The sequence below is a fragment of the Bos indicus genome, chromosome 19 (assembly GCF_029378745.1).
Source record: "Bos indicus isolate NIAB-ARS_2022 breed Sahiwal x Tharparkar chromosome 19, NIAB-ARS_B.indTharparkar_mat_pri_1.0, whole genome shotgun sequence".
Lineage (NCBI taxonomy): Eukaryota > Metazoa > Chordata > Mammalia > Artiodactyla > Bovidae > Bos > Bos indicus.
In genome coordinates, this window is record NC_091778.1 from 27,500,822 (window position 1) to 27,514,404 (window position 13,583).

General features: G+C 42.4%; 2 protein-coding genes and 1 non-coding gene across 9 annotated transcripts in view; 1 reads left to right on the plus strand and 2 right to left on the minus strand.

Moving 5' to 3' along the window:
• RABEP1 (rabaptin, RAB GTPase binding effector protein 1) overlaps positions 1-6,674 on the minus strand; it is a 96,816-nt gene extending 90,142 nt beyond the window's left edge. For all 3 annotated transcript variants that reach the window (XM_070772895.1, XM_070772896.1, XM_070772894.1), the window contains exon 1: positions 6,431-6,674. In XM_070772895.1, coding sequence (XP_070628996.1) covers positions 6,431-6,464 — 34 coding nt within the window. In that variant the 5' untranslated portion in view covers positions 6,465-6,674. The remainder of the gene's footprint in view (positions 1-6,430) is intronic.
• On the plus strand, positions 4,296-4,368 carry TRNAE-CUC (transfer RNA glutamic acid (anticodon CUC)). Its single transcript has one exon. It is a non-coding gene; the product is annotated as a tRNA-Glu (tRNA).
• A 3,340-nt stretch (positions 6,675-10,014) lies between the features above and the next one.
• The window catches only part of ZFP3 (ZFP3 zinc finger protein), a 136,389-nt gene continuing 132,820 nt past the window's right edge, over positions 10,015-13,583 (minus strand). For all 5 annotated transcript variants that reach the window (XR_011561962.1, XR_011561965.1, XR_011561964.1 and 2 more), the window contains one exon: positions 10,015-10,275. The gene's annotated coding sequence lies outside the window, so the exon portion shown is untranslated. The remainder of the gene's footprint in view (positions 10,276-13,583) is intronic.

The window sequence follows — 13,583 nt, forward strand, 5'->3', positions numbered from 1 at the left end:
AACCATGGAAACAGTAAAAAGATCAGTGTTTGCCAAGGATCTAGGGGAAAAGACAGATGAGTAGGTAGAACTCAGGGGATTTCCTAGGCAGGGAAACAAACCCACAGAATGTACAACACTAAGAGTGAATAATGTAAATGGACTTGGGCTGATAATGAGGTGCAGGTTCATCGATTACTTACAAACTTCCTACACTGGTGGAATGCTGTGGAATGCTGATGGTGAGGAAATGGGGAGGGGGTACAAGGAAACTTCTGGCTCCTTGTACTTTCTGTTCAATTTGTACTTTCCATTCAGTTTTGCTGTGAAACTAAAACTACTCTAAAAAATAGTGTCTACTGATTTATTAAAACCTGTAACAATATCTGTATCCCCAGTGTCTAGCATGGTATCTGGTCTATAGTGAATATTGAAAAAGTAGTCATTTAAAAAACACACAGCACAGAGCAAGGCATGTAACAGTTCAATAAACCACAGCTTTTATTTTATTATGAACTAATACGATACAGAGAAACAAAACAAATTTGAGGGAATGTTACCACACATTAAACAGAGTTGAGAGTTTTAATCAAAAGAGTATCTTAGATGTTCAATGCATAAGTCACATGGACTCCATGTCTGGAATATTCTGAAATTTTAGGGACACCATTTTAGGAAGAGCACTAACTAGCTACATGGTACTGGAACATCTGGCTAGCCAAGCAGAGGAAATGACGAAGAATGGAGAGGGTACAGAACCCTCATATGAGGAACTGCCAAGATGGAAGCAAGCTCTTTAAATATCTAGACCTTTTTTGTGTGGAAAAGAAAATAAGATTGATTTTGACTCGTCCATTAGTCTCTAATGAGAAAAACTGAACAAAGTCACCTTCCAACCCAGCCTTCCCTGTTCTTTTACTTGTAGTTGTTTCCCTTGTGTTCCAGAGAAGAACAATGTACTAACATTAGGCACCTCCTCATTTCACATTACTGTTCCTAAGGTTCATTCCTCCACTATATCATAAAATTCCTGAAATCAGAACTATGCAGAATACTACACAAAAGAGAACAATTGTTTACAAAATACTCCTATGAAGACTAAACCCAATTTAATGACTATACAAGAACAACACATCAAATTTCACTAAATAAAAACCAAAATCAGAGTCCTTAAGATTCAAAGGCAATTCCATCCACTGCATAATCAGGTAAGACATACAATTAAAGGATTATTATACAACCCCAGGCTACTGCATGTAGGCACTCTGAAGTAGTTAAGACTGTGAGAGGTTAACCTCAGGGATTTTGTGTTTCAGATCAAGTTTAGTGGTTGGCAGCTTTATCAAGTAATAATAAACCAAATATATGTATTATTGAATAAAATGGTGTTAAAACAACTAGATTTAACACCTTCAGTTCAGTCGCTCAGTCCTATTCGACTTTGCGACCCTATGGACTGCAATGCACCAGGCCTCACTGTCCATCACCAACACCTTGGAAGAAAAATTAAGTTAGAGCCCTATGTCACATCAAATATGAATTCCAGATTCAGGCAGGTTCCCCCAGCAGGCCAGAAAGCAGCTTTCCAGGGAGCTCTGCCCTTCAAAGGACCACAGGTGCACCTACTCCAACCAAGTCTGGATCTCTGGGAGCAGCCTCTTGAAGATGTGTTTCTTCCTTGGGTGCTCTCCCTTAGCCCTAGAGACCACAGCTGATCGCTATCTCTACTATTCCTGTATTCTTCAGGCTGTTCTTTTTCCCTTAAGTAATCTCTTATGTGGGCTTAAATAGTAAAGAATCCGCCTGCAATGCAGGAGACCCCAGTTCGATTCTTGGGCTAGGAAGATTTCCTGGAGAAGGAATATCTATTTAGTTAATAATTCTTTATATTAAACTTTATCTGTTAAGTTTAAAAATAAATAAATTTCAGATGATCTATAGTACTAATCACACCTCCCTTGCCTGCCTTAACTCTGTTGCCAATCTAGCAACCAGAGTGATTGGGTTTGGGGTTGTTTTTTTTCTTAAATGTAAGTCAGATCATACCATTCCTCAGCTCAAAACACTGTCAATGATTCCCCACAGTGAAAGTCAATCTTTACAAAATGCTCTAGGGCCCTATAATACCTGTGACCTTTCACCTCTTATTTAACTGCTCACTTCTCCCTTCCTCTCCCACATCCTACCACCCACCCAATAATTTCATTCTAGCCACACTGACCTTCATGCCATCCCTCAAACGTAACAGACACATTCCTTCACTAAGGCATTCGCAAAAATTGACCCCTCTGTCTGGAATACTCTTCCTTCAGATATCCACATATTAGCTCTTCTATCACCTTCAAGTCTTTGGTCAAATGTCACATTCTCAACAAGCTTACTCTGACCACTCTATTTAAAACCAGCCTACCCCGCCTCCTTTTACTCTGTTTCATTTTTTTTCTTTTTCCATAGCACTTATCACCTAACAATCCATATGATTTGCTGATGTTTGTTGTTTAATATCTGTTTCTCCCATGCCAGGGCAGGGCTTTTTATTATCTGTGTGGTCCACTGATATATTCCAAATATCTAGAATTGCGCCTGGCAAGTAGTACACACTCACATTTGTTAACAGTTTTACACTTGTCTGTGGGATTAACTAACAGCCTTCTGCTTCACTACTTAGGAACAAGGACTGGGTTTTTTTCATCATTTTATTTCCTAGAGCTCTGCCTAGACTAGGCACACAAACATTTATTAACTGTAGATTTTTTTGGGGGGTCTATCAGAAGATACAATTTTAAAACAACTGACATTATCCAGGGTTTATAAGAGTGTAGGGGAAATCTACCTTCTCATATATTATTGGCAGGTATGTAAATTGATACTTTTTGAGAGTAAGCTAGCAATAGCTATTAAAATTTAAATCACTCAGAGCTCATGCCCTTTAATTCAGTAGTCTTACAGAAGTACCTGAAAAGTATGTCCAAAAATATCTAGACCAGAACTACTTATAAAATGGAAAAATTGAAAGCAATCTACTTATCTACCAATAAAGATAGAGGCAAATAAATCATGTTTATTTGGTACATGTTATATGACAACATTCTTTAAAAAGAATGAGGCACATCTGTAGCAATCAACTGGAAAGTAGCCCATGATCTAGTAAACAGATCAGGGGGCTCTGGCATCAGATAACCTGGATTTGAATCCTGGCTCCCCTCACTTCCTAGCTAGGCAATTCTAGGCACTTTTTAACTTCTCTGTGCTTCAGTTTCCTCATCAATAAAACAGGAACAATATTATAATAGTATCCACTTCACTAACCTCAAGATTCCCTGAGATAATGCATGCAGTGTCTATAGCGCATTTATAGGCACATAACCATTTACAAGTATATAATAAGTATAGTTATCATTTACAAGTGAAATAGACAAGTTGCACACCTATGTATGTAAATCATGTCCATTTCAGGGGGAAAAGTCTATGAAATTTATAGAAAAAAGTCAAGTACAGAAGTTTATAGAAACCAGTCAAATTTACAGAAACCAGTCAAGTACTGGTTTCCTCTCAGAGATGAGAGAAGGCATACTTAATAGCCATCCTTTTTTAATGGAAGGAATTTAGAATATAGTGCTTTTAAATAAGAAATGAAGTAAAATCAGAGCAAATGCTTCTAAGAGTTTAACTTAGATTTTAAAATATTACAGTTTGAAATAGTTTACATTATATATACTCTTTGAATTCTCAAGATAAAATAATCAGCTGAAATTTGACTATTAAAGTTACCTTCGCTCTAAATGAGTAAACTAAGGTGCACAATCCAAAAAACAGTTTTTAAAAAACTTACAAAATAAGGACTTGGACTGCAAGGAAATCAAATCAGTCAAACCTAAAGGAAATCAACCATGAATATTCACTGGCAGGACTGATGCTGAAACTCCAATACTCTGGCCACAGCATTCAAAGAGCCGACTCACTGGAAAAGACTCTGATGTCGGGAAAGATTGAGGGTAGAAGGAGAAGGGGACAACAGAGGATGAGATAGTTAGATAGCCTCACTGACTCAATGGACATGAACTTAAGCAAATTCTGGGAGATACTGGAGGACAGAGGAGCCTGGCATGATGCAGTCCAAGCGGTTACAAGAGTTGGACATGACTTAGCGACCAAACAAGAAAATTATTACACTTTAACCTATAGATTTTACACACAAATCAGTTCTTTTTTTAACCTACAACATCTCCATGAAAAATAAAAGATATGTCAAAGAAAGAAAAGAAAACAACATCAACGTAAATTAAAACTGCTTCTAAAATGGGATACCTGAGAATTCCCTGGCAGTCCAGTGGTTAGGACTCTGTGCTCTCACTGCCGAGGGCCTGGGTTCAATCCCTGGCCAGGGAACTAAGATCCTATGAGCCGTGCAGCGCGGTCAAAGAAAAAAATAAAAAGGAATAAAAGCTAGATTAAAGTCAAAAAGCAAAAGTTACCTTTTACTGTCAGTTTAACGCAAAAGAATTCTTCAATGTTTTAATAACAGCAGGGCTAGGAAATTCAAGTGTGCTTAAAACTAAAGTGTTAAGTAGTGGTCTATATTAAGTTCAGCAAAAGAGAAAAATTAAATCCCCCAAGATGAATTTCTAAGAAGACACAGACACAAATCACTCAAATACACCGAATTCTCTCTCCTTTTGTTAACAGTAGCCGTGGCTGCTCATTTACTATACTAATTGAAAAGACTGCAATCCATGCAAACTAAATCTCATCCCATAGTCACAGGATTTGAAAAACAGGGAATAAACAGGGAAAAAACAGGGAATAAATCATGATTTCTTGAAGCTAATTTTTCCTAGCCTCTTTCAAGTGCTTAGTCACTTCTCCCTATTTACAAGGAAGACCATTTCACATCTAGAAAGAGGGAGGGAATTTTGATTCCGGACTGTCATGTCACCTGAGCCGCCCTAGACGTTTGTTTCCATGCAACTCAAGAGAAGGCAGCCGCCAGCTAAGCATACCTACCACTCCAGATCAGAACCAGAAGCCAGTGGGGCTCCCTCGACTCTGCCTCTGTCTGCAATAACAAAGAGGTGTTTGTAGAAGCGCAACGTTTTCTTCCCTGACACCACATGCAAAAGGTGAGGATTAAAAGGTAGCCTGAAAACTCGTTTCCTCCAACAGTCCACCAGAGAATGCCTCCCATCTACTGAAACAGAAACAGCATCCAGAGTTTCAGGCAACTCCAGGTGTGTGGGTGCTAGACATCTCTCCTCAGGCAGCTAAAACCTAAACCTAGAGGCAAACAGGCTTTAGAGTACACTCCAAGAAAGAAGTTAGCATTAAAATCTGGTAACATTGTTTCACGTTCCTCAAAGGCGATCAAAGAATCAGGTTTCCGTGAAATATTATCTTAAGAGACAACCCTAGGCAAAGGCAAGTTTTTAAGCACCAACTATGTGCCAGTTGCCAAATCCCAACATTCCACTCACACTTAAAGGTGCTAAGCACACACGCTGATTATAGAAATACACCTGAAAGAACTCTCACTCCCAGATACAACAGTACCTTGCCAAGAACCAGGCACAAAACAGTAACACCTGGAACCATGTGGTCACTCTCTGAAGCAGGGCTTAGCCAACTTCCCAGAGGTCGGGAAGGCCTGACAACCCCCTGGGACTATTTAGGATAGGGCTCTTTCTCCTTCCATGGATGGAAGTGCTATAAAAGACACGTTTCTGCCTCGACTTCAGCATTCCCAAATACCGCCTTAATACTAATCACTTTATGTAAAGTCACGTTACCTCCCTTATAGACAAAAAATAAAGGCACGAATGAATCTCTTCTCATGAGAACACTCAAGTTCAAAGAGGCTAAGAAAACTGCATAGTGCTTGTTGGTGAAGGCTCCAGGTGCTTTAGACGCCCAGGCCCCAGCACTTAACCATTAAGCCAAGACGCCTCTCAAGGAACCCTACTAAAACCAGTTTCTGATCCGAGCCAGTTAGTTTCATGCCACAAAACTGAGCTCAAAGCGTTCAGTGACATGCACGGAGGCGGGGCGTGGGGAGGGCACATCACCACTACCTAAGCAATTTCTTTTTCTTTTAACGAATATAGCACATGTTCCTGATTTCCATCCTCCTCACGGGCAGAACCCACGTGCCGGTCCCACCGCTACCCAGAGCAGCTCCCTCTCAACGCTCCCCAGCTCACCCGCACCCCCCTCACTCCGCCCCCACCCCAGCCACGGCCACAACGCCGGCACCTCCCGCCCCCTTGCCAGAGACGGCCGTCCGGGCCCTCGCACCGCCCTCGCGTGCAGCCAGCGCCGGACCCCGCGCGCTCCCGCCTCCGCCCGGCGGGGTCACCTCCGGGGCCTATGCGCGCCCTTCCCGCCACCCGCAGGTCCCCTCGCGACGCCGGCGCCGGGCAGGCCGCGCCCGCCGCGCCTGCCATGGTGGGCGCCTCACCGTCAGGCTGAGGAGCCGGGCCCGGCTGCGCCATGGCCGGGCGGCCGGCCTCGGAGAGCAGGGATGGGCGGGGAAGCGGCGTCCCGGGCTCCCAGGGGCTCAGCTGGCGGAGGAGGCGTCGACCGAGCCGCCGCCGCCGCCGCCCAGGGAGGAACCGCTAAGGCTGAAGCCGCCACAGCCGCCACAGCCGCGGGCAGAGACGGACCCGAGCGCCGACCTCCGCCTCCTCATCCTGACAGCGGGAAATAAGCAGTGCGCAGGCGCGGGGGGATGGGGCGGCACGTGACGTCGCCCTGAGGGGAGGGGAGGGGCTTCGCGAAGGGAGGGGCACGCAGCGCGAGGCGGAGGCTGGAGGAAGGGCGGGGGGCGTGGTGGGGGAGGAGGCGGCTGAATAGATGAGGAGGGGGAGGGGGAACAGGAGGAGAGCTGCGGCGGGAAAGGCCAGGCCTTGTTCAGGGGAAGCTCCCAGCCATCCGCCCCAGAATAGAGGCGAGGAAAAAATAAATACAAAAAGAAGGGCAAGAGAGGAGGCTAGATCGTGAAATTAGTGGAAATCCAGCCTCTACCTCTTCTAGCTATGTGACCTTGGGCGAGTCACTTAACCTCTTTAAACCTCACAGCCTTTGCCTATATAATGGCTACTAAAAGTTTAAATGAAGTGTGCGGAACTGTTTCTTAGGTGCTTTCCATCACGCACCTATGTGCGCTATGACTTTTCAGTGCCACGCATCATGAGAGGTGATGGGGATACAGCCAGACACAGTTCTTGCACCCACGAAGATGGTAGGCAGACAATATCGCCCTTACACCTGGGCATAGGTACACACATTAGAGGTGCACCTCTGCCCTAGCTCTGAGCGCATTCCTTACATAATGTCCAGGGACCATGCCCACCTGGCGTCTGTGCTTCTCTTTCAGGACCAAGTTCTTGGAACTTGTGACCCCTGAATTCCCTCCCCAAATGACTGGGGCTCTTCTCCAGGCCATGTTCTCTAAGGTAGAGTCTGGGGACCCCTAGAAGTGGCTAAGGGGCAGCTGTGCTTGGGGGAGGGGCATGTCACTCAGACATTTGAGCTTCTGTGTACACAGATGCCTGGAGAAGGCAATACCTGGAAAATCCCATGGACATGGACAGAGGTGCCTGGTGGGCTACAGTCCATGGGGTTGCTAAGAGTCGGACACGACTGAGCGACTTCACTTTCACTTTTCACTTTCATGCATTGGAAAAGGAAATGGCAACCCACTCCAGTGTTCTTGCCTGGAGAATCCCAGGGACAGAGGAGCCTGGTGGGCTGCCATCTATGGGGTCGCACAGAGTCGGACATGACTGACGCAAGACTTAGCAGCAGCAGCAGTACACAGATGCCTAGTGCAGGACAGAGATGGAAAAAGAGGGCAGGTGGGCCGTGGCAAGTGCTCCCACCACCACCTCAGTTAAGCACATAAATCTGAGGAGTCCGGGGATCCTAAATTTGAACCTGGTCTTCCATGGCATTAAAGATGTATATTTGTCGAAATAGAATAGAGCGTGTGAACAGTTGGAGTGATTTATAATTTTAAATAATTTAGGTAGACATGTTGCATCAGTTTGTACTTTTGCCCCAAATTCTGCTAACATTAGAGAAGGGCCTATATACAGACTTGAGTCTTTTGAGCAGTTAGTATCTTCGAATGACTGGTATGCCTTTGAGAGAGCAAGCAGAGTGGCTTCCCCAATCCCCCGTTAAATGACTCTCCTGCAGATCCATGCTGGACATGAAGACCTTTGTCCAGGATAAGACAGCCCAGTGCAGCTTCTCTCTGGTGATGACTAATTCAAGGCAGGGACCATAAAGATAGCAGATGCTGATACCCTCTACAGAAGGAACTCTTCTAGTGAGTAAGAGGTATGTTTATTGCCATTGATAATCTGGGCCTTGAAGCCAGGCCCCCAAGGTCAAGGTCGCTGAAAAAGGATTAGACTGCTGATCTAAACACATAGAGCACCCCACACAAAGGAGGTGGTTGAAAAAGCAATTTGGAAATCACATTAGGAGCATGCATGGGTTATGTACATTTTCATATTTTTAGGTAAATCCTAACACCCAGCAATTCCACCCCCAGGCATACATTTTAAAGAAAACTAGTGTATGCTCAAAGCCTTTGTTAACTTGTAAAGACATGATTCTTATATTTTGAAAGAAATTGGGAGATAAGATTTAAACACATGTAATAATTACTTATCAATTACATAGCACATGTGCCAGAGTAGATACAGAATATCTAAGGTGACATAGCTTATAATAAAATAAATAAAAGCCCAAGAATTCATCAACAGAATAGCTATTTTAAAATATTCATAAGATGGAATACTCTACAGCAATAATAATGAACAAACAACAGCTACATAGTCAATATAGATGAATTGCACAAACATAATTCTGAAAGAAGCTGTAGAATAATACATACAGAGTGAGTCCATTTATATAAAATTTCAAAACAGGCAAAACTAAACCTCATCCATACAAAGTTGGTAAACTGTAAAGATGGGAAGAGAAGGACTTTCACAGAAGTCATGACAGTGTTTCCTGAACCAGGAAGGGAAGGACACGGGATGAAGGATGGTGTCTAAAAGCCCACCTTCTACGGTGCTGGCAATGTGATATTCCTTAAACTGGGTTCACCTAAACTAATTATAAATCTGGGAAGGTGATGTTCAGATGAGAAAGACTTAGGAGTATTTGCCAAATACAAGCTTAAAATGAGCCAACTTGATGCAACTGCTAGAAAGTATTGATTCTGTGCTTCATGAACAGAGTCACAGAGACTCTTGGTAGAATTCACAATTGGGAAAAAAAAAAAAAATAGAGTCACAGTGTGTAAATCACAGGAGGTGATGCCTGTTCTGCACTTTGCCCTGATTAGGTCACATCAGCAGTGCTGACTATGTTTGTTCTGCACACCATTGTTTGCAAGGGGACACTAACCAGCTGGAGTGGGCGGAGTCCCAGGGAATGAAGAATCTGAAAATTATTTCCTGATGGAAATAGCAGGCAAAAGTACTCTAGTGGGGGAGAGGTGGGGAGTGACTTGAGCTGTGAAGGCTGTCTTCAAATGGTGGAAGTCAATGTGTACAAGCATGCTGCATGCCCAGAAACTGCAGCAAGATAGGCTTCAACCCAACCTGAAGAAGAACTTTTTCTCAGAGCTAACGAGAGAGAAGGGGCTACTTTTCAGGGAAGGAGTCCCTGTCATTGTAAGTGTGCAAGTAGAGCTGTCTAGCAGCTGGTCAGAGATGCTTACAGGAGGATTCCTACTACATTGGTGGGATTAGACTAGACCATCTTTACAGTCCTTTTCAGCCTCAAGGTTCTGCAATACTAAAGGCAATAAGTTTGCTGCATTTAAAAGTTTTCTAGGTTTCCCTGGTTGCTCAGTGGTAAAGAATTCACCTCCCAATGCAGGAGATGCAGGTTTGAGCCCTGGATCAGAAGATCCTCTGGAGAAGGAAATGGCAACCCATTCCAGCATTCTTGCCTGAAAAATCCCCCTGAAGGGGGGACAGTCCATGGGGTCACAAAGAGTCGGATGCAACTGAGCATACATGCAGTTTCTCATGTATTACTTTATTTTACTTCTCATAGCATTCCAGAAGGTATACAGTAGACACAAAGCAGATAAACCAAACTTTGCTGGATAAATCCCATGTCAAAATTCTCCGAATTTTCCATGTCAGAGTCCTCCGGTTTCTGCAAGTACGGTTTCTGCAAGTACAGGTACGGCTCTGAGACGAGGTGTCCCAACTTGGCAACCAGCTGACAGTACTCAGAAGTGTTGGGGTTCTCTCTCTCTAGGATCCAGATTCTCTAGGGCAGGAAGGAACCAAAGAGTAGGCTTATGACACCATACTTCTCTGATCTTCAATAAAGGCAACTTCTGTGCAGGATGGAAGTGTTTCACATGTATGCTTTCCCCTTGTAAGTTTTCTGTAAACCATCCACATCAATGCTATTTGATCACCTTTCACCTGCTTCTCACTTCTCATTGGATTACAAACCATAATTCTAACCATTATTAATAATAACACCACTTAGCTGAGCACCTGCTACTATATGCTAGAGATATTACCTGGTAACAGCTCTTAGGAGTAGATTCTATTATCCCAGAACTCAGAGAGGTTAAATGACTTGTCCATGTCACACAGTAAACGGAAGAACTAGAATTCAAATCCAAATCTGTCTCACCCCAGAGTATATGCTTTTTGCTGTCAATGCTGACTAACCATGTCTATCGGGTATCAGCAAATACCCCAACACTTCAGTGCCATTATCAACTGAATTCGTGTTTAGAAGTTTAAATGGTATCTCCGAAAGTTACCCTTCTTTTTAAAATAATTTTATTTATTTACTTATTTTTGACTGTGCTGGGTCTTCCTTGCTGTGCAGGCTTCTCTAGTTGCAGTGAACGGGAGCTAGTCTCTCTAGGTGTTCGGGCTTCAGTAACTGAAACCCATGAGTCCAGTAGTTGCAGCTCCTGGGCTCTAGAAATAGTTGTGATGGATGGCCTTATTTGCTCCGAGGCACATGGTATCTTCCTGAATCAGGGATCAAACCCATGTCTCTTGCATTGACAGGTGGATTCTTTACCACTGAGCCACCAGGGAAGCCCAAGTTACACTTATTTTAATTACTTGTTTATTTTTTCAGATTATTTGGCTAAAATTCTAGTTTTAATTTTTTAAATATATAGAGAAAGCAAAAATACTTCCTCAACCTCTCCTCCCCCCAATACACACACAATCCCATACCTCTCTCCAGGGCAAACTACTGTTGTTACCAGCTCTGTATGAATCCTTTCAGACACTTTTTTATGCATCTATGAACATGCTGAAACACGTGCCTCTGTTTTATCTTCCTCACATAGATAAGATCATATTGTACATTTACTCTGAACTTGTGTTTTTCCTCAACGGTATGGTCAATGCCTATGGCTTTACTTCATTCTTTTTAACTCTCTTGTAGTTTTCCATCTTGGTAAATGGTTAGGTTACTGACACTTTTTCATTACTTACAAGCAACACTGCAAGGAACATGCATACCTATCTAGGCACTTATATGAGTGATTTTTCAGAAGATTTATCTACCCCCTTAGAATTACTAGATCAAAAATCATGAACACTTTTTCATTTAATGAATGTTAACAAAAAGTATCACATCAATAATATAACAACAGTGGGGTCGCTGAGGGTCGGACTCGACTGAGTGACTTCGCTTTCACTTTTCACTTTCATGCATTGGAGAAGGAAATGGCAACCCACTCCAGTGTTCTTGCCTGGAGAATCCCAAGGACGGCAAAGCCTGGTGGGCTGCCGTCTATGGGGTCACACAGAGTCGGACACAACTGAAGCGACTTAGCAGCAGCAGCAGCATGCACGTATTTGTTTCTGTACCTCCTTACCAATATTGGCTTTTGTCAGTCTTCTTTATGTCTGCTAATCTGATGGACAAAAAAATCCGGTGGACAATAAGCATTTCCCTGAATATCAGTGAGAGTAGAAACCTTTTCATGTTTATTTTTATCTGCTGTTTGCATACAGCAGATAAAAATAAATTTATATAAAGTTATATAAAGTTCATACAATGAACTTTATATAAATGAAGCTATTTGTCTTTTATTATTGATTTGTAGGTGTTCCTAGGTATTCTGGATAGTAACTGTTGGTATCTTATATATAGTGTATTTTCTTCTAGTTTGTTATTTGTCTTTTCATTTTAATAACACTAATAGTGTTATTTACTTACAGAAGTTTTACATTTTTTATTTTTAAAAATATTTATTTATTTGGCTGTGCGAGTTCTTAGCTGTGACACTCTGGATCTTCGATCTTTATCACAACATGTAGGATCCTTTTTTTTTTAAGTTGCAGCATGTATGATCTAGTTCCCTGACCAGGGGTCAAACCTGGGCCCCCCTGAATTAGGAGCGCAGAGTCTCAGCCACTGGATCACCAGAGAAATCACAGAAGTTTTACATTTTAATTGTCAGCTTTTATATCTTTTCATAGCTCCTGGATTTTTCATCTTGTCCAAGAAGGCTTTTCTCACTTCCAAATTCATACATGTATTCTCAATAGTTTTCCCAGTATTTCCCCAATATTATAATTTTAGTTTTTCATGTTTGGATTTTTAATCTACTTGGAATTATTTTTCATATGGAATGAGGCAGGGGTGGAAAAGTACATGGCAACCAACTCCAGTATTCTTGCCTGGAGAATCCCATGGACAGAGGAGCCTGGCAGGCTATGGTCCATAGGATCACAGAGAGTCTGACACAACTGAGTGACTTAGCATGCACACACATGTAAAGTAGGGGATCTAACTTAATTTTTTCAGATAAATAGGCAACTGTCCTCAAATCATTCTTTCCCTACTTTAATTGTTGATAAGTTTCTATAAATATATTAATATTTATAATTAATATATTATATTAATATAAATATATTAATATTAAATATACTAGACATTTTTTGTTGCAAGAGGGGGAAAAAGAAACCTCAAATAGGTTTTTAAAAAGATGGAATTTGGTTGCTTATGTAACTGAAATATCCATAGCACCAACTGGTTTGGGAAGAAGCTTCGAATAGAACTAACTAGAGGAATAGAGCGTGAGGCTATTTTGGTGGAGACCTGAATGGAAAGATGGAGGCAGCCATAGGAAGACGTGAAAGGGAAGAATATTCATGCAAAAAAAGGAGAAATGTATAAAAGTTTTACAAATATAACTAACTTGAAATGTTCAAGAGATAAAAGAAAGCCACAATGAGTGGAGCAGGGCGAATGAAGGCCAGAGGGGTGGGAGACTCCTAGAGAGGTAAGAAGGTCAAATCCTGTCAGAAACTGAAGCCACAAGAACGATTAAATTTTATTCTATTTTATTCCTTCTACTGGGGCTTCCCACATGACACAGTGGTAAAGAATCTGCCTGCCAATGCAGGAGATGCAAGAGACTTGGGGTTAATTCCTGGGTCAGGAAGATCTCCTGGAGTAGGAAATGCAAACCACTCCAGTATTCTTGCCTGGAAAATTCCATGGGCAGAGGATCCTGATGGGCTACAGGCCACGGGGCCACAAAGAGTCAGACATGACTGAGTGACTGAGCACACACACATTCCTTC